The following is a 21,587-nucleotide window of genomic DNA, read 5'->3' as shown; positions in this document are numbered from 1 at the left end:
AATCTAGTCCCAAGGGGGGAATTCTGACACCCCTGAACTCTGTAGCTATATGCACTCACACACAACACGTAATTTTAAAAAGTCCTTCCTCATCTGGGCAGTGGAAGCACACTCCTTTAGCCCCAACACTTAGGAGAGAGAGGCAGATGGATCTCTGTGAGTTCTAGGCCAGGTTGATCTACAGAGTGAGTTCCAGGACAGCCATAACAGCAAAGACAGACCCTGTCTCAAAAATCAAAATGGTGTGAGGGGGAGAATAGCCTTCCTTAAAAGTAACTGGAAAGTCAGAAAGTTTTAAAGGTATACCAAAGCTGAGAAGTGACCCGTGGCTACAGAAAGGAGAATGCCTGGCATGGGAGGCACTCTGGAAACTGATGCTGAGGGAGTGGCCCAGTGGTCACTGAAACACTGTCACCCTCTTCTGCTTACCATTTTCTTTTCAATAAACAAAGCCTTTTATTCCGGCTGTCTTTCACCCAGGCTTCTTCCTGCTGTGAACTGGGACAGCATGACTTCCTCCCACCAGTGTTCATAGACTGGGGTGTGGAAGCGTGGTCATGATGAGTCAGAGTGACACACAGGTCACTCACAGTCTCCACTCCAGGCAGGCAGGACCATCGACTAACAAGGACTTCTTGAGGATACAGAAAACCAGGGCGCATGACTCAGTGGAATAAGATTATCCCACATGAAGCTTGCCCAAATCTGACTTTCTCTTTTTCATCTGACCTCAATGCTTCAACTTCCTTGCTAGTTAAAACACAACTCCCTGGGCACGAAATCGTCATATAATTAAGGTTAGGTGTGGTTGACAGGCAGTCATGTTCCCGTATGTTAGGGAGTGAATTAGCCAGGCTTTCACCCAAGCTTTCTTGCCAGGGAAAGGGAGCAGCAAACACAGTGCCTGGAGATAACTGAGTAGAAGAAAAGCAATCTAAAGTACGCATGTCTTTTGGAGCACAGACATAGCTGAACTGAGCCCTCTTTCAAGATTTCCTTTGCCTTCACAAGACCAAACCGGTCAATAATTCCGTATGTGCTGCCCTTATCAGGGACTAACATTTATTAAAGGCTTCATCTGCCTTCAAGGGTTCCCTTTTCAACTGAGAAGATTGATTGATATACTGGATAATTTCTGACGCAAAGTCACTGATGGAGAGAGTGCATCAAAGATCTGAATAATGCTAACCCTGGATATTATGTCCTTTATCGAGAATACAGGCAACCGTAGTCGTTCAAAAATTTGTGTGTCAAGGTGTTTTTGTTGTTCTCTTTCTTTCTTTCTTTCTTTCTTTCTTTTTTTTCTTTTTCTTTTTTTTTTTTTTATAGAAACCAATGTCTGAAAGAGTTGCCAGGCTCAAGCTAAGTGTGAACTGGCTAGGTCATTCAAGGCATCTTCACTAAGCAGTTTAGTTTTTTTCCTTTAGTTATTCTAAGGAAAGTTCTTAAACTGTGCTGGGTACCATTACTGAATGCAAGAGTGTCACACTGAGCAAGTCAGACAAAGTGCCTGCTCTCAAGATCTAACAGTCTACTGGGTCAGCAACAGACTTAAGACATTCCAGATAGCCGTAAGAGTTCTCACGGGTTACTAAGTGGGCTAAAATGTTGGGAATCAGGGAACAATGGAAAGGGTCTGCTTAGAAGAAGTTCCTGCCAAGAGCTGTCAGGAAACGGAGACTTCAAAGAGGAGTAAAGTGCATGACTAAGGGTAGGGTCAACGATGTTTCTTAGGTCACAAGGGACACAATAGAAGTAAACAAGAAACAAACAACAACAACAAAACCCCAAAGATATTGGTACCATCAGTGCTACTACTGGAGTAGAGACAATGGAGCTAAAACAATGCTGGAACTGAGGAAGGATGTGGAGCTTCCAACGGGAGAGAAGGAAGCTCACTCAGGATGTGTCTCCACCCCAGCACGCATGTGGGATCCCAGCCCTCCTCCTTTGCCTTTGTTGGCTCTGGTGGCCACTGAGTCTAATGCATATATTTTCTCTGTTCTATGTTTCCATTCACATTCTTGTGATGTGGGAGTGTCATCTGCAATTTTGCTTCTCAAAGCAGCATCAAATTGGCTGAGAGCAGACTGTGTGTCTCACTTCTCTGCATCCAGAGAGTCGGCATTCCTGATTGACAACAGGAAATTGGTAGATATTTGGGGTGATAGTAAGAGGATGTGAAGATCATGATTGGTCCTGACTGCAGTCAGAGTCGGTAATTTCAGAATTGCTCTCCAGCCGTGGATAAAAACAGTGTTTGCAGTAAGGAGAATGCCCTAACTCATGGAAAGGAGGTCAAAGACGGAAGAAAGGCAAGTGCTATATAGTTAGTACTGCTTCCTGTTAGTTCAGCTAGAGGACAGGGTAACTGACAGCTAGGTTTCTTCCTGGTCTAGACATTAAACATGAGTTATTTCTAAATAACATTCGTATCACTTTTTCCTTTTTTCTTTTGGTTTCCCAAGAGAGGGCTTCTCTGTGTTCCTATGGAGCCTGTCCTGGAACTAGCTCTTGTAGACCAGGCTGGCCTCGAACTCACAGAGATCTGCCTGCCTCTGCCTCCCGAGTGCTGGGATTAAAGGCGTGTGCCACCACCGCCTGGCTCATATCATTTTCAATCTGGAGATTTATCCCTATAAGATTCTTTTGGCAATCGGGTTTTTGTCACTCACCCAGGGTTTCCCCAGGCATGCTAATTACAGCACAGCCTTCATGTAATTTATAATCCAGGCAATGATTTTCTTTAAAAAGAAAGAAAAAAAAAAGGAACACATGGCCATCAAAAGAGCATAATTTTGTTATTATCTAAAACAACCACTGAATGCTTTCTGTATGGTTAGGTCCTTAACATGTAAAAACAACCCCACGATGCCACAGAGAGACCTAGCTGGCACTGCAGGCTGATGCAGAGTTGGCCAGTAACTCCTTCAATTAGAATCCAATTCTCCCATACTCATTTGCAGAATTACTAATAATAATTACTAAGACACAGTACGCTTTAAAGCAAAAGGCAATGGTGTGTAACTAGTTGGTGTAACTGGGCTCCTCTGAAAGCTCGGGAATTCTCTGTGTCAAAGCAATTCTCACGGAGTAATGCTCACCTCCACCCCACCACCAGTTCGGGTGTCGAAGCTACAACACTCAGTGCGGCCTGTTGGAAGGTCAGGTCTTGGAGAAGTCATTAGGTTCAGATGACGTCATGAGGGTGGAGTCCTCAAGATAGAGTGTGATCCTTGTTACCCCAGGAAAACACTCCCCACTCTGTTATTTTTGAGGACCCGGGTAGGCCCACACTCAGGCTCTAGAGCTCCCCTTTTCCAGGCCATGAGAGATTCATCTCTGTTCTGTAGCTCACACAGTCTAGGTGTTTGAGGAGGGCAGCCTGAACTGACTGAGACAGTGGCCGAGTTTGCATATGAAACTATTGAAGCCCAGGGATGGTACAGAATAGTATCCACTCACCACCCTTGCAAAAATAAAAATTCTGATCTGTGAGCACCATCCTTTCCCCTTTCTCGTTCTCTAAGGAGAACATTCATTTCCTTTACTACACTATTTTTAAATGTCAGACTCCTTGTGTTGGGCACATTGGCATCCACCTGTCGTCCGATTATTTTGGAACCCAAGACCAGAGTAACCACCCGGAAGGAAGTAATTTCTTCAGACTTCCTTGTTTACTGGCAGAGACTAAGATGCCCCAGCCCCTGTGTTTCACTGTGAGGGGCACTTAGCGCTCTGTTCTCTATGGCCTCTCTGCTAGAAGCGTCTTGTCCTTTCAACCTAAGTAAAAGCATCTAAGGCAGTAGACGTCACAGTCTACTCCAAGAGCTCACACACCTTTTAATCACTTCTTTTTTAATTCAAGGAGACCAGCCCTCTCCATTTCATTAGCCCCGTCCTTCCGAGAGCTGAGTTCATCCATTAGCTGCGGGCATCTTACTCATTGCAGTCTACTCCCAGGAGTGTTTTTTCTGAAGCCTGTTTCACCAGATTTTAAAGTAACAGTTTAAAAATGTGACAAATAAAAGAATCATCTTAAATATATGACCTGGAGCATGTGGGATCCTTATGCTATTGCCAGTTTTTACCACGACGGATGTTAAGGCCTTTGTAAAGTGGAAACAGTCTTTGCAGAAGAAGGATGTCACTAGGCAGCAGCAGCAGTAGCAGCAGCAGCAGCACTTGGCTCACCCAGAGCTGCCTGCCTGTGGAGGGAGCAGTCACCTCAGGCAACCACACACCTGCAATATCCAGGGTTTAGAAACCGTCTAAAATCTGATTCAGAATTTACTTTTTCCTTAGAATTTTGCCTCCCATGGTGGTTTCTTTCTTTCCTTTCTTTAAAAAAATCTTTTGGAATTTCCCAAAATGTTCAGACATAAAAAAAGAAGAAAACAAACAAAAAAAAAAAGAAAGAAGGAAAAAGTACTCACTAATATTGAGTAATGTGACTTTAGTTTTTATACATGTGGCAACCAAATTAGCTAACACAAAGCAAATGAGCTGGGAATAATTGAATTTTCATAGCCTGGGTTTAGCCTTTGGCTTTCTTTTTCCTGTGTTTTGAAAATACTAATTTCTGGTAAGGTTGCTTATAAAAGTTATGAATTCCTTACCTATTTGAATGCTGGCATCTGCTTGATATTTGAATATTTACTTTCCAAAGTGAAATTTAGAAAAGAAAAAAAAAAACCTGGCTCAGTAAAAAGCCAGGAATTGACAGAGAGCAGAAGAACCTCCCCGGTGGAGCATCTGGGACCAGCTATGGACCTCCCTATGCCTGTCTGGGTCTGCCACCATGTCTTTGTTCCCACTTAGTTTTAAAGTTTTTATGAATGAGTCCTTTTAGCTTCCAGCCTCATTCGCACACTCACCCAACTTGACCAAGCTGCGGTCACCATATCTGAAGGGTCTTGAAACTTTCCCTGTAGCTATTCTGTGAAAGGATGGCTCACTACCCAGGGGGATCTGTAGCGCAAAGGCCGGACTAGTCCATTTCCAAGGAGAAGTCACCTACAAGAGCAGCCTTATAACCACTTACAAATCTTTTCCCTTTGCCCCACTGGCTACCCAGGCTGCGTCCCCAAGGCCTCGGGTAACCTCGAGAAGTTAGTCTTCCTCTTTTTTTTCTGTTGTTTTGAAAACAGGCACAGGGGTGTGACCCTCACAGCCCAAGGTCACAGATAATGGTGAGTAGGGTTGCTGGGAAACAGGGATCCTGATTTCTTTCTTTTTTTTTATTTATTTATTAAAGATTTCTGTCTCTTCCCCACCACCGCCTCCCCTTTCCTCCCCCTCCCCCAATCAAGTCCCCCTCCCTGTCAGCCCAAAGAGCAATCAGGGTTCGAGGGGTGCACCTACACACGGAGACAATAGGGATTCTGATTTCTAAACGGGCCAGCTTCCTGCTCTGTTTTACTGTATCCCCTCCATTGCAATTAGGTGAATCTGATCGATGATTCAGAAACTGAGGGCAGTGGACGTGTCTAAAGCCAGATCTTTATGTCTCTATCAAAGAGTAGGTACCCGATCCAATAACTAGAGTGTATTGTTGTTACTATTAGTAGTAGTAGTGCTATTATTTGGTGGTTCTGGAGATTAAATCTAGAACCTTATACATATTCTACACAGCCCCAGAAAATGTTAAGAGGTCTGATATGGTACTCCATAGGAAGTTTTGTTTGTACTGCATTCCCTTAGGAGTTCTAATCAGAAAAGTCTTAAGAGACATGTCTTGAGAGTTAGAGCACGTACAAGTGATATGGACTGTGTTAACGTTTTCAGCACTGTGGAAATACTTTTGCCTCACAGAGCCAAAAGAATGTAGAGGAAGCGGAGAGATTTAAAGCAATATCAACCCTTGAAGGTACCTCCTCCTATTTCTCAGTGCTTTCCGTTTCCCAGGAAGGTTGGCTGTAATGAGAAAGCTACCGTTTGAGGTTGGACACAAAATCACAGGCTCCCCCTTTCAGTCAGCACCATTAAAAATTAATTTCTTAAAAGACTAAATGTGTGTTTGTGAGTGTGTACATGTTTGTGTGCATGTGTGTCTGTGATTGTGAGTGCTGGTGCCTGTGGACATGTGGAGGCCAGAAAAGGGCATCAGATTCTTTGGAGCTCAAGTTACGGGTGGTTATGATGTGGGGTGCTGGGAACTCTGGCCCTGTGCGAAAAGAGTACATGTTGTTAACCTCAGAGCCATCCCTCCAAACCCCCTCTTCCTATATCGTTAGAATATTTTAAGTCTTTTTTTTCTTGAAAGAATCATCACATTTTGTGTGTCTTGATGTTTTTTGTAAGACTTAGACTGATGCCTAACTAAAAACAAACTAACGGCATGCCAACGTGATGGTACAGGAAAGAGTTCACGTGTCTAATTTCACCAGACAATATGCACCTGGCAGTTCCAATGACCGAATAGTTGCATATTTGTACTATCAGAGACCTCATCTCTCTGCCCAATGGACGAGATCCAATGGTGAAGGACCAGGCAAGGACCATGTTGTTGAGAAAGGATGGGCATGCTGCTAACGCTGGCTTTGGTCATTGGGATGATCAAGCTCCATTGACATTGTGAGTGTCTCCAGTGCAGTGGTACCTGAGCCACTTATCAGGGCACATGTTAGAAGGATGCTGTCCTGATTTCAACAAAAGCTAAGTGTACCCAAAGACACGCAAATGAACACCACAGTTCACTGCTTTTCCTAGGCCTGGCAATCAAGGCCAAACAGTTTTTAGTGGCTTTTGCAATTATACTTCCTCTCAATTTTCTAAAGGTTACAGGGCCCAAACCACACAAATCCCATTAAAGTAAGTAGCTGTTGTGCAATATAAATTGCTTTGAAAACATTCTTCAATGCCCATAAAGCCATCAGCGGTCTGCACTTGAGATCCGCTTGCCTGCCATGGTTTCAGCCCAGAGACAGACGACAAGCTTTGATGTGGTGGCTGGTTGCTGCTACTGAAGTTGGCATTTTATCTTCTTGCATCAGATTTCTTCCCAAATTGATGTGACTCAGGCATAGGGAACACAGTTTTACAGCGAGTTTCTTCCTAAAATATATTTTTACTGTACTTTTAAATTACATGGGGCTGACCATTGATCTGGGACCTCAGAGGTTTCTTCTACTGGACACAGCACAGCAGAAGGACAAAGACCGCATGGGGGGTGCAAGGTCTCAGTGAGTAGGGATTACTACAGCTTCCGGTCCTGGTGCTTGCGGGAACCAATTTCTGCTTTCTTCCTCTCACCTCCAATGCAATGGCAGCCGTCTTGAGCAGAATGCAGAGTAAACTTTATACTACAGCCAGAGTGAGCACTATTATTATTATTATTATTATTATTATTGTTATTATTTAGCCATGTATGGATGCACACTTTATCTTGCAGGGGTTTCTGGCTCCTTTTCCTTATGAAGCATTTCTACTCTGTTCTTAACACTTTGATCCACTGAAAACACCACTCTTTTGCGTTTCTGTCTTGTATGTGTTCCTGATTATTTAAATCGCTCATTCATCTCAAGGTTGCTTTTCACTTAAGGGATGAAAATGAAGGACTGAGCCCTGCATTTACAAAGGAACCGTACCCCAAGGTTTTTCCTGTGTCTAGATCTGAAGAAGACATGCTACAAAAGGTTGATATTTCCTTTTGTATTTAAAATTATCCAGAAACAAAGACATCCATGCCCTAATTAGTTTCTTTGCATTATTAAAAGGTATCATCACAATTCAGGTATCACCAAGTCCTTTAGATACCAGGGTGCCAATTCTCTCAGTCCTGCTTCTGCATGATGGTATAGGTCTCACTCACCCAACCTTTATTGCCAGCTCATCCGTGCTTCCTCTAGCTCTTCCACAGTAATGACCGAGTGCACAACAACAAGAAAATATCTACCTGGAAAGAACTGGACCATAATTTCCACATAGTATTTGATAAAATATTAACATATGCATGGGGATTTTGAAAGGGATAGGTCAATATGGAAGGCATTATTGGTCAAGTCCTAACACAGGAAGTAAAATGTGAGCTGTATTTCCTATGACACATCAATTTTCATGTGTCCCTTAAAATGAAAGAGAAATGTGCCCATGCGTTTCCTGGGACGAGATGGAAGACAGAGGTGATAATAATAAAGATAAAATAACTGGAGATATTTAGGAAGACAACGGAAAGAGAAAGTACAGAATACCTGAACTAAACAGCTGCTCAAGATGAATATGGCTTCGTTTTATAATGGGCACCTTGGCAGGAATGGGATACGACATAGTGATTCTTGTTCACAGACACTCCTTATAATGTCTTTATCACAGCTAGCATGATAAACATTTCCCATGAATAACTTCCCTGGGCAGCAGTCTATTTTCCTTGTGGATACTTTCCTGTTTTTTCTCTTGCACCACACGTACATTGCCATTTGCACTGAAGAATGGAGTGGAATTCAGTGTCTTGGCCTCCGGCTTTGTCCAGAAATCTTAAATTTTCATTGTTATTTTGGGCCAATCGCATAGTTCTTCTAGGTCCTTACCTCATCTGCAAAATGAGAAGGATGAATTAGATAATTTCTGGGGTTTCATTTGGTGTTGGCGTTTATGATTCATGATTCCAAGTAAGACTACACCTGTCAATAATGCCAGTTAGTCGTCTCATCAAGAAAGTAGCAATAGCTACATACTTGCAATGTAGTCAAACCCCAAACCTATAAAATCCACAAAGCCCTTGGATTTACAGAAGATTTCAATAAAAATTAATTCACGATTCATGTGGTAAGGTCCTAATCCCTTCAGGATGCCCAAGAATGATGCCCATTCCATCATCCAGTTGGGTATTGGTGCCCCTGGACCTCTCCGTTTGCAGTTCCCCTTCCCTGTGCTGTCCCAACGCTGTCCTAACAGAAAGACGATCCTCCGCTCTGATAAACACTCGCTGCTTTTGTTCCTTGTGTTCAACCAGAGCCCTGAGTCTGATGAGTATATTTATCACACGTTTTTTCAAGTGCCCTGAATTTGTAAACTTTGCCGGTGTTTATTTATCCTCTCCTGCTGTTGAAGATACTGTACGAGGGCCTGTTCTTCCACGGTAGGGGAATCCCTAGGGCTGTGAATAGTGAGCAAAGACAGATGAGCCCAAGAGCTGCTGCGCATGCTGCCTCTGCTGCCCAGCCATTGTCTCTTCCCATTTGACTGGGGCTTTGAAGGACATTTGCCAGAGCCGGCCTCCCGGGACCCTTGTTATTTGCGTGTCTTTTCTCACCTTCAACATGATCTGAACCCATGTTTTCGTTTGTTAAAACAACAAGAACATTCATTGGGAAACTTGTGCTGGAATCCCTTCAGATCATGGAGCTATTTATTCCCTGTCATAAACTGTAATCCTCCATTTCCCTTACTCCCACAGCAGGGGAGTTGGTGGTTTTATAGTGGACAGTCAGTAGAATGTCAATGAACGGTGGGAGATTTCAAAGAACTTCCGACTGATTATGTGGCAGGTTGCGGCACTAAGGAACAAGACGGAAAATACTCTTGATCTTGATCAGAGCTTGGCGGTACGAGGAGAAACAGGATTGCAAAACAGAACAAGGATTTGGAGCTCGTGCTTATACAGGAGAAAGAATTTCCTTCGGTGAAGAAAAATCAGAGTATTTACTTAATCGGGAGTTTTCTTTATACAACAAAAAAAAATTAACTTGAGGTCTGATTGGTCTCAGATTTTGAAAAGAATAGAAGCTGAGGACTTTTTGCAGAGTCATGTTGAATTTGGAAACGTGAAATTTCATGACAAGGTACTTTCTCAAAGTCCCCGAAGACCTAGAGACACCGAAGAGCTAGGCATATGGAACTGTGGAGAAGAGATGGGAGTGGGGTGGGACACAATAAGAACAATACAAATGTTTTCAAACAGTTGAGCAGGGAAGAGATTGTGCATGCAAGGGAATGACTACAAAGCAGGGAAGAGATTGTACATGCAAGGGAATGACTACAAAACGTGCTGTCCTATGTGTTTGAATCACAGTCGTAATGCTATCATGGGCTACATTTACCTACTAGGTAAATAGTGCCAGCCATGTTAACTGCATGTTCTAGGCCTGGAAAGACCTTAGCAATTAGGACTCAAATAATGCATCATCAAAATATGGCCGACTTGAGAGTCTCAGTAGAGTGGGACAGCAGCTCCATCAAGGAGCCAGAAGTATCAGAAGCAGAGAGGATTAATGGAGCTCACAGACCAGTCAGGGAAGAGTGCCCGGCAATCTCTTAGAGAAACTGAGCAAGACCTTCCACATTTTTTTTCTATAGAAACACTTTTGAAGACAAGAGAAGTTTCATGCTTGCCACGGAAAAGAATTCAGCCAATGTTTATTGTATCAGAGGGTGAAGTAGCCGTCTCATCCATCAGGGACCTAGATGTCTGCCCTGCAGTAGTCTTCAGTCTAACCTGCACTTTGAACCCAAACATGAATCTAGAAACAGGCTCTAATGTGTTAGTTTGTGGTAACAATAATATCACAGCTGAGCTGAATAGTCCTGCTCGCAGCTCTGTTGAGAGTGCTATGCGTTTAGTCACAGAAAATCAAGATTAGATGTGCTCGAAACAAAGAGCTGAGAGCTCTTTTTTTTGTTGTTGTTGTTGAGGATGGAGCAAATGCACAACTTCTCCTTTCCTATCATCTTTACTCCTTGTACTTTTCTTTAGGCCGAGCCTCTCTGGGTGAGAAGCTAGTGGACAATGTGGGCTGTAGAGGAATGTGTATGAGATGCGCCACAGAGGCTCCTGGAAGTTCAAGTGTCTGAGCAATGGGTTGATGGTGGTATTAGCACAGTTAGTCAACCACTCGGCTTCCACAGTCAATCATTCTTATTCTGGGACTGGGTAGGGGTTCAGGCCAAAGCCCAAGTTATTCTCTAATGGGAACATGCTGCTCTCAGAATGATTAGCAAACCAAGATGGCTTTGGGATAATTCAGAGAAAACCCCAGACAGATCCCAGTAGGTAAAAATTCAGGGATGTAATTATCAAAAGATTCCCCCAGTCCTCAGGACCCTATTACTCAGGGCAGAATGTTTCAGGGATCGATACCCTATTCTTGGTTTTTCTCAGGGTGAGCCCCAAGTTAATGGTTGCTTAGGTTCCTGGTATTGTGCCTGACACTAAACTTGATCTAAGCTGACACCTTCCCGGGCAAGGGCATGGAGTTTTAATAAATAATGTTTTGAATCACTGCTTCCAAGAGAAATCATGTTAAAATGGAAATTGCTCTGGTTGTGTTTGGACAGTTTCTTTGCTATAAATGTGCACTTTTGACCTTGGGTCTGTGCTTCAGAGAGGAGCCAGGATGGGGCTGTTGTAACTGGCGATGAAACTGTATGAATGAGCATCACTTTGTGTAAGGAAATAAGGTATCATGTAATCGACTTTTATTTCTCCATCTCTAGTGAAATAAGGAGACAAGCATGAGATTTTTTTCTTTAGCCCTCTTTTACATAACAGGCTTTGAAGAGCATGCAAGTAATATTCTTTGGGCAACCATATGAGGTCGAATCTTACATATAGATGCAATGAGACACCAGAACTGAGGAAGACTCTTGGTCCTTGCCAGTATTTGGATAAGAAAAGTAGCATTTGGCTCTAGCCCTTTGCTAGGAATGTGAGCAGAAGAAGCATCTCTCGTTAGAGATGATGGTAAATATAGGGTGTCTGGGACCTCTGGAGTGGTATCCATTCCTTATCACCAATCAATTCCTTTCCAGATGATCAACTTAACTCAGAGGAGAAGAAGAAGAGAAAGCAACGGAGAAACAGAACAACCTTCAACAGCAGCCAGCTTCAGGCCTTGGAGCGTGTCTTCGAGCGGACACATTACCCAGATGCTTTTGTACGAGAAGATCTTGCACGTCGGGTGAACCTCACTGAGGCCAGAGTGCAGGTAACTCCATGCTTTGAGTGGCAGCCACCAAGTGTTCCCTCCATAGTGACCCATCTCTGAAGACTGCCTATGAATACAAGTTGTAGGTTTGGGACTGGAGCTGGTACTGACAAGGGTTGTATATACGAAGTATGACAGAGGCTTCATATCTTTATTATGTTTCTTTGGGTTGAATGATATGTTTTAATAATCAAATAGAAGGCCTTCAGGAAGTGTAGAATATGCTGTATGGAGGGTTATCTCTTCCCCATTGTTGTGAACCTTATACTTTAGTGTTTTTTTATGCTGTTCACTTAAGAACTTGCCTCTACATCCCCGGTTTTCAATTTGAGCTCTAGAGTGGCCATACCTGAGATATGAACTCTCTCTCACCTGAGCTTTCCCCGCCAGCATGGGAGAATGTACAAACCTTCCAGCACCTTGTTCCAAGCACTCATGTTTATGGATGGTGATAAAGAGTGGAGATGGATATTGAGAAATTAGGTTAGAAGCACACTCAAAGTAGATAGCTTATTTTAGTCTTCAATGTCTCTAGGAAATAAAACAAATAATGGGAAGGTAGAGTATTGGTGACCCCTTCAGTTGGAAGAGGGGTGTGGGAAGATTTTCCACATGGGGAGACAGGCACTCCGCCCTAACATTCTCCCCATGACACAGGAAAGAATTGCAGCACAATGATGCAAGGGAAGATACCTTTCTTCTGTGGTCCTGAGGAAACTGAAAACAGAATGTTGCAGTTCACCCCTGTGTTGGCAGTCAGGACCCACGAGCGTACCATAGTGCCATCAGAGTCCTGTTCTCTCCATCCCATCATCCTCACAGAACTACACCACCCCGGGCTGCTTTTCACACATGTCTGTGAATTCCCTCCACTTTCCTAATCCTCTACGTCTCCTATTTCCCCAAACTCAGCCTGCAGTGAAATAAAAGAACTTAAATGAGCAACATACACGCATTCACATGCACACACACGCATTCACAAACACACATACACATTCACACACATTCACATGCACACACGCACACACATGCATTCGCACACACACATTCACACACACACGCGCATTTACATGCACACTCAAAACATGGTCTTCTCTTTGTTTTGGCTTTTTTCTTATATTTTTGTTTTGACCTTTGTTTTATTTATTTATTTATTTATTTATTTATTTGAGAGAAAGAGACAGAGAGGGAGAGAGACAAAGAGACAGAGGGACAGAGAAACAGAGAGCACAAGGTTGGGAAGGTAAGGAGTTAGGGAGGACCTGGGAAGAGCTGGGAGATGGGAAAGAATATCATCGAAATATGTTGTACGTAAAAAATTAAATCAAGTATCAGCCCCTAGTATCTTAGAGCATCATTTTGTGATAGTGTTTCAAATTTGAAAAAGAACCATAGACAGTACAATGGTGAAAATTGTTTTAAAAATGCGGAAGGGTAACTTTTGAATTGGGAGATTATCTTGTCCAGGTACAAGAGTTGAATACCATGCATCTCCATATGTATATGCACACATATATACATACATCGTGGGAGAGACAGGGGAATGTAATCTATGTATCTCCTGTATGTCTACCATCCAACTCTCCCTATCCTTCCCGCTGGACTGCAAACCGATGCCTTCCACTGCTCTGAATGTTTCCTAGGCGAGTGGCACAGAGTTGTTCCTCTGTGACTTCATTATTTCTCTGTAAAGTCCTAGGCTTTCCCAGGTCAAACCAGTCCCCTAACTCTGGGACTCTCTATCCAGGGCATTTGTCATAACATGGCAGGTACTGTATTGAAGTATCTGTGGGTCATCTCCCCTCACTGGGTGATGGAGTCCTCTTGTGTAGGGATAAGCTTTATTCAGCTTTGCCAAATTTATTTTCCTCCCTTTCCTCAAATGCTTTTGGAGCAACGGTGGACTTTTTGACCTGATTTGTTTTGTTGGTGATAAATAAGACCCTTGTCCTCTTCTTAAGGATGCCACAGTCTGAACCAGAGGGAAAAGATGATCAGACCTTCAAATGATGCCATCATGATATAATTCCCCACGGTAAAGAATTCTGCAAGAATTGTTGATAGAGTAGAAGAAAGAATGATCTACTCCACCCAAGGAAAATGGAGGGACTATGCCCTTATTAACTTTACACTGAGCCCCAGCTCATAACTATTTGTAACATGTCAGTCATTTCTAATCAACTATGAAACAAAGTAATAGACAAATTAAATAGCAGCTCAATGGTAAATACTTAGTCTCAAATAGCTGGTCTTTCTATCCAGTTCTCTTAGACCTTAAAGTCTATGCCTTTCTCTACACTTCATGGAGGAAGCAATGATACAATCACATCTTACATTTCATATCCGGATGGAGACAAAAAATGCTGCCAATAGAGGAGATGTCTCGTGTAGCTGTGTGTAAGTGGACAGTCACCCACTGCATTTGGGGGTCCTCTGGTAGCCCCGAGCCTAAGGCCCACTAGAAATAACGTGGCTTTATGATAATCAAAGTGGTAATTCTTGAATAGTGTTTGTTAAGAAATTTTTATTCTGTTCTTCAGTTGGAATGCAGTAGAAGGTTTCAAGCCAGGCACATTTACCTTTACATTTAGAGTGCTAACTCTGACAGCGATGTGTTACTCATATTAAAACGGAAGATCTGAGGACTGGGAAGGTATGGAGAAGATGCCTAATCTCACCTCCTCTGATTTCCACTCGGGTCCCACATGCTACACACTTCCATTGTGGGGGCAATAGTCACATGGTATTTTCCGTAAATGCCACCCCCTAGAGTGGTTTGTTCCAATACACTGTCATACTTTTTATAACTTGACTAAAATATTTGTTTTGCATTATTTCAGATACACTTCCACATCCTCCTTTAATAAATTTTGGGCTGCTTGAAAGCAGTCCTCTTCATCTCTCTTCCCATTATTGGGTACAAGGACTGCACTCCAGTGAGCACTCCCTACAGAGTCCTTGAATGAATATCAATGAAGGACAAAATTCTATTGCAGTATAAGATAATTGTGTGGTCATGGGTCAGACATCCTTAAGTAAAATGATCAGCCAGTTATTATTTGCGTGACCTTCAGAATTGAAATCTCACTGGACACGTTCCTTAACGTTAAAGTAGCAATGATAAAAACCCACCATGGAGAACTGTCATGCTAAGTAGAAGCAGTGTAGTAGGTCCTGGGCAAGTTACTAGTTCTAGCAGCAGTTTAATAAGCGATGCGTTTATTATTAGCTCTCGCAGAAGTTGTCAGGGCCACCCGCATTCCTTGAGATGTACAAATAAATGTCCTCCGATTGAATCCTCAGGGCTAGTGGCTGTGTTTTGCTTCTGGGAATTTCCTTATAGAATGTAAATAGGTTTTTCCTGTTTAGTTCAATATTTTAGAAGCGCTAGAACATTATAGCCAGGAGTCAGTGTAGAAATCACCCTTGAAGGGAAAGGGAGACCCCAGAACACCTGTCCTCCATTAGTCTTGGTCTCTGGGGTCACCAATTGACTCCCATAAAGGTCACCAATCTACTGAGCACTCTCTAGTGGTTCTTTTTCTTCTCTTGCAGCCTCACTCTCTGAAGGGTTTTCCTTCACTTCTTATATGAATGAGTTCCTTCTTAATCCTTGCCAGAAGGTGTGGGGAGAGAAACGGTTTTCTTTAAATTATAAACACAGTGGAGGCAGATGAAAAATTCCATTTTGAAGAATTTTAAAAATGCCCTTAAAAAAAGCCATTGTATCCATTGCCAGCATCTACTGAAATCCTCATTTTATTGATTATAATTAGAACAGAGTTTAGAGCCTACATTTTGTGGTCTTGTCTATTAATCATAGATCCCATCTCTGGATTCTTAATTACCAGAGGTATTTCATAGTCCTATAGAGAGAGGCATTAAAATGGGGCTTTATCCATGTTAAGCTCTACCCCTGAAGTGCTCCACAGACAGAGGTTTAACTCTGAATACACAACCGCGGGCAAGATTACACTGCAGTATTTCTGTTCTTTTAGGAAAGGTTCCAGACCCATCCTGTGTCTTTCTTGGGATGGCATTACATAGCAAAAATCAGCCAAAATCGCACTCATATAACCTATTTGTCTTTGTTCTTCCTCTCCCTCCTTATATCTTTCTCCCCTCCCAACCATCTTCCAGGTGTGGTTTCAGAACCGAAGGGCCAAGTTCCGCCGGAATGAGAGAGCCATGCTGGCCAATAAAAACGCTTCTCTCCTCAAGTCCTACTCAGGAGATGTGACCGCGGTGGAGCAGCCCATCGTACCTCGTCCTGCTCCTAGACCCACCGATTATCTTTCCTGGGGGACAGCCTCTCCGTACAGGTGAATGACTGGCCCACTCTCCCTTGCTCCAATTCCACATGCTTCTCAGTCATCCACCACTCTCAAGGCTGCTTCGGCAGCCAGCTGACATTCCTTACTGGGTTAACCTCTTCAGAGACATTCAACTTGCTGGCATCCCTACATTTTTAAAGGAGATTGCTAGTTGCCCCAGGAGCAGGGTTTGGGGCAGAAGAGAGAGGGGCGGCCATCAGCAATCTCCTCTTGGACTCAGGAATTCTTGCCAAGGTTGCAAAACTGGGAAAGAATATTAAAGAACAGATCCTTTGTAAACTGTATCCAGTGCCCCTCTTGGAACCATTCTGGAAAAAAAATGAATCCATTTAAGACACATTCACCGTATTATGGTAACACAGGGAATCAATATCTAATGTTCCAAGTGTAGGACTAAAGGCACTCCACAATAAAACTGATTTTGAGTTAAAAGGAAAGGAAGGATGGAGGGACAGAGGGAGCGACAGAAGGAGGGAGGGAGAAGAGGGAGGAGAGGGACCCTAGTTCTTTGTTAGTGGGTAAGGCTTTCTTACGATCCATAAATACCTTTCTATTCTATTTGTTATTCTTATGTATTCCACTGTTTATCTGGCTTTCTCCCCCCCCCCATGATATGGCTCTCTCTCTCTTGCTCTCTCTCTCAATAAGAAAAAAACAACACACTAAACTTTTATATTAAAAGAGAATTGCTTGTTTGAAGCAGAAAATAAGAGAGGGCCATTTCAATCTTTGTTTGGAGACTTCTACCCTCTATCCAGCATGCTATTCAGAAAGCACAGGCTGACACAGTCACACCTAGGGTTCCTATCCTTAGAATATGATCAGGCTTGTGGGAGACACCAGGTCAAGGCTATCTGTTTTGTCTGGCCGATGTCTATGGAACTATGCACGTTTGTTTTTCTATTAAATGACACTTGTTTATCTTTTCATTCTTAAAGCTAATTCGTGACCTAGGGAGGGGTTTGAAACTGGTTACAGGAGATGGGGCCCAGCTAAAAATGGGAAATGCACATTTGGGAAACACGAGTACTTTCTCACAGTTGGTAGATGTCCTTAAATCCCAAAGCCTCACCTGAATGGTCTTTCCAGTTCAAATAATTTCTTCAGAAAAATGCCATAAAAGTATTTGGGAGTTTTGGGACATTTATTAGCCTGAAGTAGCTCTGATCTCAATGATAAATATCCCATGTCCAGAAGAATAAGAGGGACTTTTCCTGTCCTGGCTCTTTACCGCCCCCACCCTGACTGACTTTGAAAGGTCAGCCATGTCTATGCTTCTTACTTAAAATTTAGATGCTTCTCCCATGGAACTTACTAAAAACACATTTTTAAGATTGCTTAAATATTCTTTAATATTTTAAATAAATGGAAGGCCTATTCTCTCTACAACTACCGATAGTCTACAGATTCAGCAAGTGGCTTGGAATCTGGGTTAAGTTAGGGGTCTGCTGCATTGAGATCTCTGGTTTGAATTTGGTTGCAACCAGGAAGCATTGTTCCTCTTTCTGCCTATGTCTTCCTTGGGATTTTTACCCCCAGCTATCAAAAATCCACATGGCTGCCATGTGGTCCCTTCCCATGGAGCTGAACGCAGCACACTACACAGATGAAATCCGTCCTGAACTAGCATCACGTTAGACCAAAGAGAGACAAGACCCAGTGTCTGTATCCAACACAAAGCTAGTAACATGGCAATTTGCGTGTGCCTTTTGGGAAATGTTCTATTTTAGTTGAGAAGTTATAGAAATTCTAGCTACATTTCCAAAATCCACCCATAATTTCAACATCTTGACATAATCAGTTAGTTCATTTTATGACTAGAGTTCAGTATTTTATATAGAGATAATCTTAGTGTACATATTTTTTGTATCGTGATCTTTTTGACTTAAGACTGTATAACCTAGTTCCTCTTACTCATTTCATGGTATTGCATTTATTTCTCTACATACAGTGTTTGTAAAAAAAACAACTAAGCGAAGTGATGCAGAAGCTGATTGTTCATATTTTGTGTGAAGAATAAATTAATACCATTATAAGTAGAAAAGCAAAGGTTTAAGGCAACAGTTTATTGAATATATGTTTCTTTGACTTAATGTTGACTGAAGTGTTTATAATTTGGTTAATTTCTGGAAGTAGCAAAGGCTATTCTGTTACATGGGGATATTTTACTATGTTTAGAATCAAATATATTATGATTTTACATTTTGAACCTTGCTAGGAAACATAATTGTTCTTAAGGAAATATAAAAGACAAACAAATGATGGAAAGCAAAGGAAATGATAGTTGTTGTTGCTATTGGTACCTTTATGTCAAGCTAGTTGCCTTACATGTGGTCCTCATTAAAAGGCGTTTTCTCTTGGTTAACCTTTAGCGCACTCCTGTGTGATAGCTCTGTCCTTGCCTTGGTACAAAACAAGAGGAAACGGAACACCTCGCTAGTTTTAAGTAAGAAGAGTTAGAACAGTACTTCTCGGCCCTGTTTCTGTCCAGCACATAGAGGTGTCTGGACAGTCTGTTCTATTCAGATTTCACATGCATTGTATTGGAAGTGCTACAAAGCGTAAGACTGGAAAACCATCTCAGTGGTCCTTCTTGGTTCATGACTCTTTCTTGATCAGCAAAGCATGTCTGCAGCTGGGGTCTCTATCTGGGGTGAGGGCATTCCAGTGGGGTGGCCTATGTGGTTAGATCATGAAACACGGGGACAGTGAGTAGAGAGAATGGTTTTTCGACTCCCACAGCTCATCTCTGGAAGAACAGGAAACCAAACCATAGAAACAGCTTTTTGCCTACAGTCAGAATCACAGGCTGGAAAATAACCAAACCCCTTCTCCCTGTTTTTGCTGATATCGCTGCTGTTGAGTGTAAAGATCATATAACATATCATATGGACTGGGAAGGTTTTTGAATATTAATAATTACATTAGGACAAAGGGCACGAACCAGGACTGTCCCTGGCAAACAAAGACATGAGGTCCACTCTAATTATAGCTCAGTATGACCTCACTCATTTTCTTGAGTTCACTAGGTGATGATGTCAGACAGGCAACCGAAGTACCAGAGGGAGCAAAGGATTCCCTAACATGGAGACTACTTTCCTGGTAGCAGTTGTCATTTATTTACCTGTAGCTCACTGAAGCAAGCTTGTCTTTGGGACATAAACCCACTTCTTGGCAAAGAATTATTTTCTTTAAGCAAATTATAAGAATGCACACAAGCACAAAAATCATCAAGACTCACTAACCTTACAGTTCTCCCGGGTATGCCTTTTGGGTAGTAAAAATCAACCAAATCCTATGCAATTCTTTGAGACTAAGTAGCCAAGAAACCCTTCCCCGGGCACCTTTGTTCCTCTGAGAGGTAGCTTGAGAAGGGCTTGGCTCTGCAGTACTGGTCTGCAGTACCATTTACAGAGGGAGGGTTGGACGTGAACCTAATGGCAAGGGAGAGCAAGGCCGATGGCTCTTGTACAGTGCCCTTCCCCTCAGTTGTCTTGGTCATGGTGCTGCTGACTTCTGCTCATCGCATTTGGCTCATTTCTCCCCTTTCACACTTTCAAAAATAGATCCTCGTCCCTCCCAAGATGTTGTTTACACGAGGGGCTTCATAACGGATTCTAACGGAAGACACTGAAAAGGTAACTTGTCAGATGGGCATGAGGGTGGCTTATTGGGGTAGGGATTAAGGGGGAATTAGGTTTTTTTTTTTCAAGAAACTGCGGGCTGATGTCTTAGAAATATGAACAGTGGAGCTTCCCCAAGTGGGGAATTAGGAGACAGAACTATAAGAAAGCATGCCTCTAAGGGAGCATGACAGTTTAGAGCTATGGTTACGTTCCGGGATCAGTGCCTGTGAAGATCCTAATCCAGTAAGTCTAGAGTGGGGTGAGATGCTACATCTCTCCGTTGTTCCGCTCTAAAGTAATTCCCATGATGGTCATATCTGACGGACTTTGACGAGGGAGTCTTTAGTTACCCAGAGTATGAGCCAGGGGTCAGACTACATTGTCCTGCTTCTGGCCAATGCCGTAGCTGATTTATTATGTAACTTCATATTGAAAACTTGAACTAGACAGGATTTTCCAATTGTATGCCTCACAAGGGAGTTGAGAATCTAGGAATACACAATATGGCATATTCAATATTGAAAGGGGGAAGAGCAGAAGTTCTGGAGGCGGTAGGAAGGTGTTGCTAGAAAGAGAAGTTGAGCATTGCAGAGGGATCACAGAATGTACAATGGAAACTAAAGCCTTACCGATGAAATGTAGTCCCTCGTGTCCAATTGGAGAAACGGAGAATGTATTTTAAAACTCAAACTCTAAATTTCAAGCAGAAGCAGGAAATGGTGATTTCAGTTACATAGGGGCAACTCCGGAGGATGCAGGGGATCTTACTTTAAAAGCAAATTTCCCTAGGGAAACTGAAAGTTACTTGTCTTATAAGAAAAACTTATACTGTTCTTGCCTTCGCAAAAGAACAGGTCAAAGAGAGAGCCTCCAACCTCTGTATTTCAGGGTTCAGAAAACTATGAACTGGAGCTTGTGAAAGACTGTCTAGAGTGGGAGGAAACCCGGATGCTAAGGACCATCCTCATGGTTCTTCGACCGTCATAATCATTGTTAGGGTGATGTTTTGAGCAGTTTGTCATCCCTTATTCAAAAAGGCTGGCCAGAGAGAGCATTAAAGATCAAGCCAAGCATTAAAGTTTCTCCCCACTTGTTTTGTGATTTATAGGACTGGGTGATTAGATGTCAAATCCTTCAGAGTATTTGCTAAATGTCCTTGGTAGTGGCCTTTATTTCCACTCAGTCTTCCTTAAAATCCACCTTTCAGAGCCAGTAGAAATGGTCCTAAGAGAACTGTCTCCAGAGGAAACAGTTATCTAACCTTGCTAGTGGGGTTAGCATGCTCCTGGGTCGCATCTGTTTGGAATCTCCAAATAAGGAAGTGGAAAGCCTCATGCGTCCCAAAATGTGTCAGCTCTGTGAAGCCCCACTGCAGACTCGATGAGTCAGCAGATGGAAGGCAAGCATTTCTTTCTCACCCCTAAGGTCTCCATGGGCTTTATTTATTTGGCAGTGTAGTTTCTTGGTAACTGATACAAGAAGCTCTGTTAAAACTTCATCAGAAATGGTACATCAGCCAACCTTTTCAAATTCAGTCCAGAACTCTAAACTCCTGTGTGCTCCCTGCTTACAGGAATGAGGGATTTTTACGCAGCGGGAGACTAAGCACTTGGATGTCTGTCAGTTGACGGAGCTCTTGGTGGTTGTCCTGATACACCTTCCTGAGTTCCTGTCCTTTGTTTTGTTTGTTTTCTGTTTTTGCT

The 21,587-nt window shown here is 42.7% G+C and overlaps 1 protein-coding gene across 3 annotated transcripts in view; it reads left to right on the top strand.

Annotated features, from left to right (window-relative positions):
- Positions 1-21,587, top strand: part of Prrx1 (paired related homeobox 1) — a 65,472-nt gene that overhangs the window by 36,676 nt on the left and 7,209 nt on the right. For 2 of the 3 annotated variants that reach the window (XM_050158388.1, XM_050158386.1), the window contains 2 exons: positions 11,749-11,924; positions 16,065-16,246. In XM_050158388.1, the coding sequence (XP_050014345.1) occupies positions 11,749-11,924; positions 16,065-16,246 (358 nt within the window). Of the gene's footprint in view, positions 1-11,748; positions 11,925-16,064; positions 16,247-19,824; positions 19,897-21,587 lie in introns of all 3 variants that reach the window. The other variant, XM_050158387.1, reaches the window with a different exon arrangement.

This window comes from Alexandromys fortis, unplaced genomic scaffold (assembly GCF_014885135.2).
Source record: "Alexandromys fortis isolate MF-2015 unplaced genomic scaffold, M_Fortis_MF-2015_v1.1 scaffold_97, whole genome shotgun sequence".
In the NCBI taxonomy this organism is placed as follows: Eukaryota; Metazoa; Chordata; class Mammalia; order Rodentia; family Cricetidae; genus Alexandromys; species Alexandromys fortis.
Note: the sequence above shows the minus strand (reverse complement) of the source record. Positions and strands in the feature narration are given on the sequence as shown.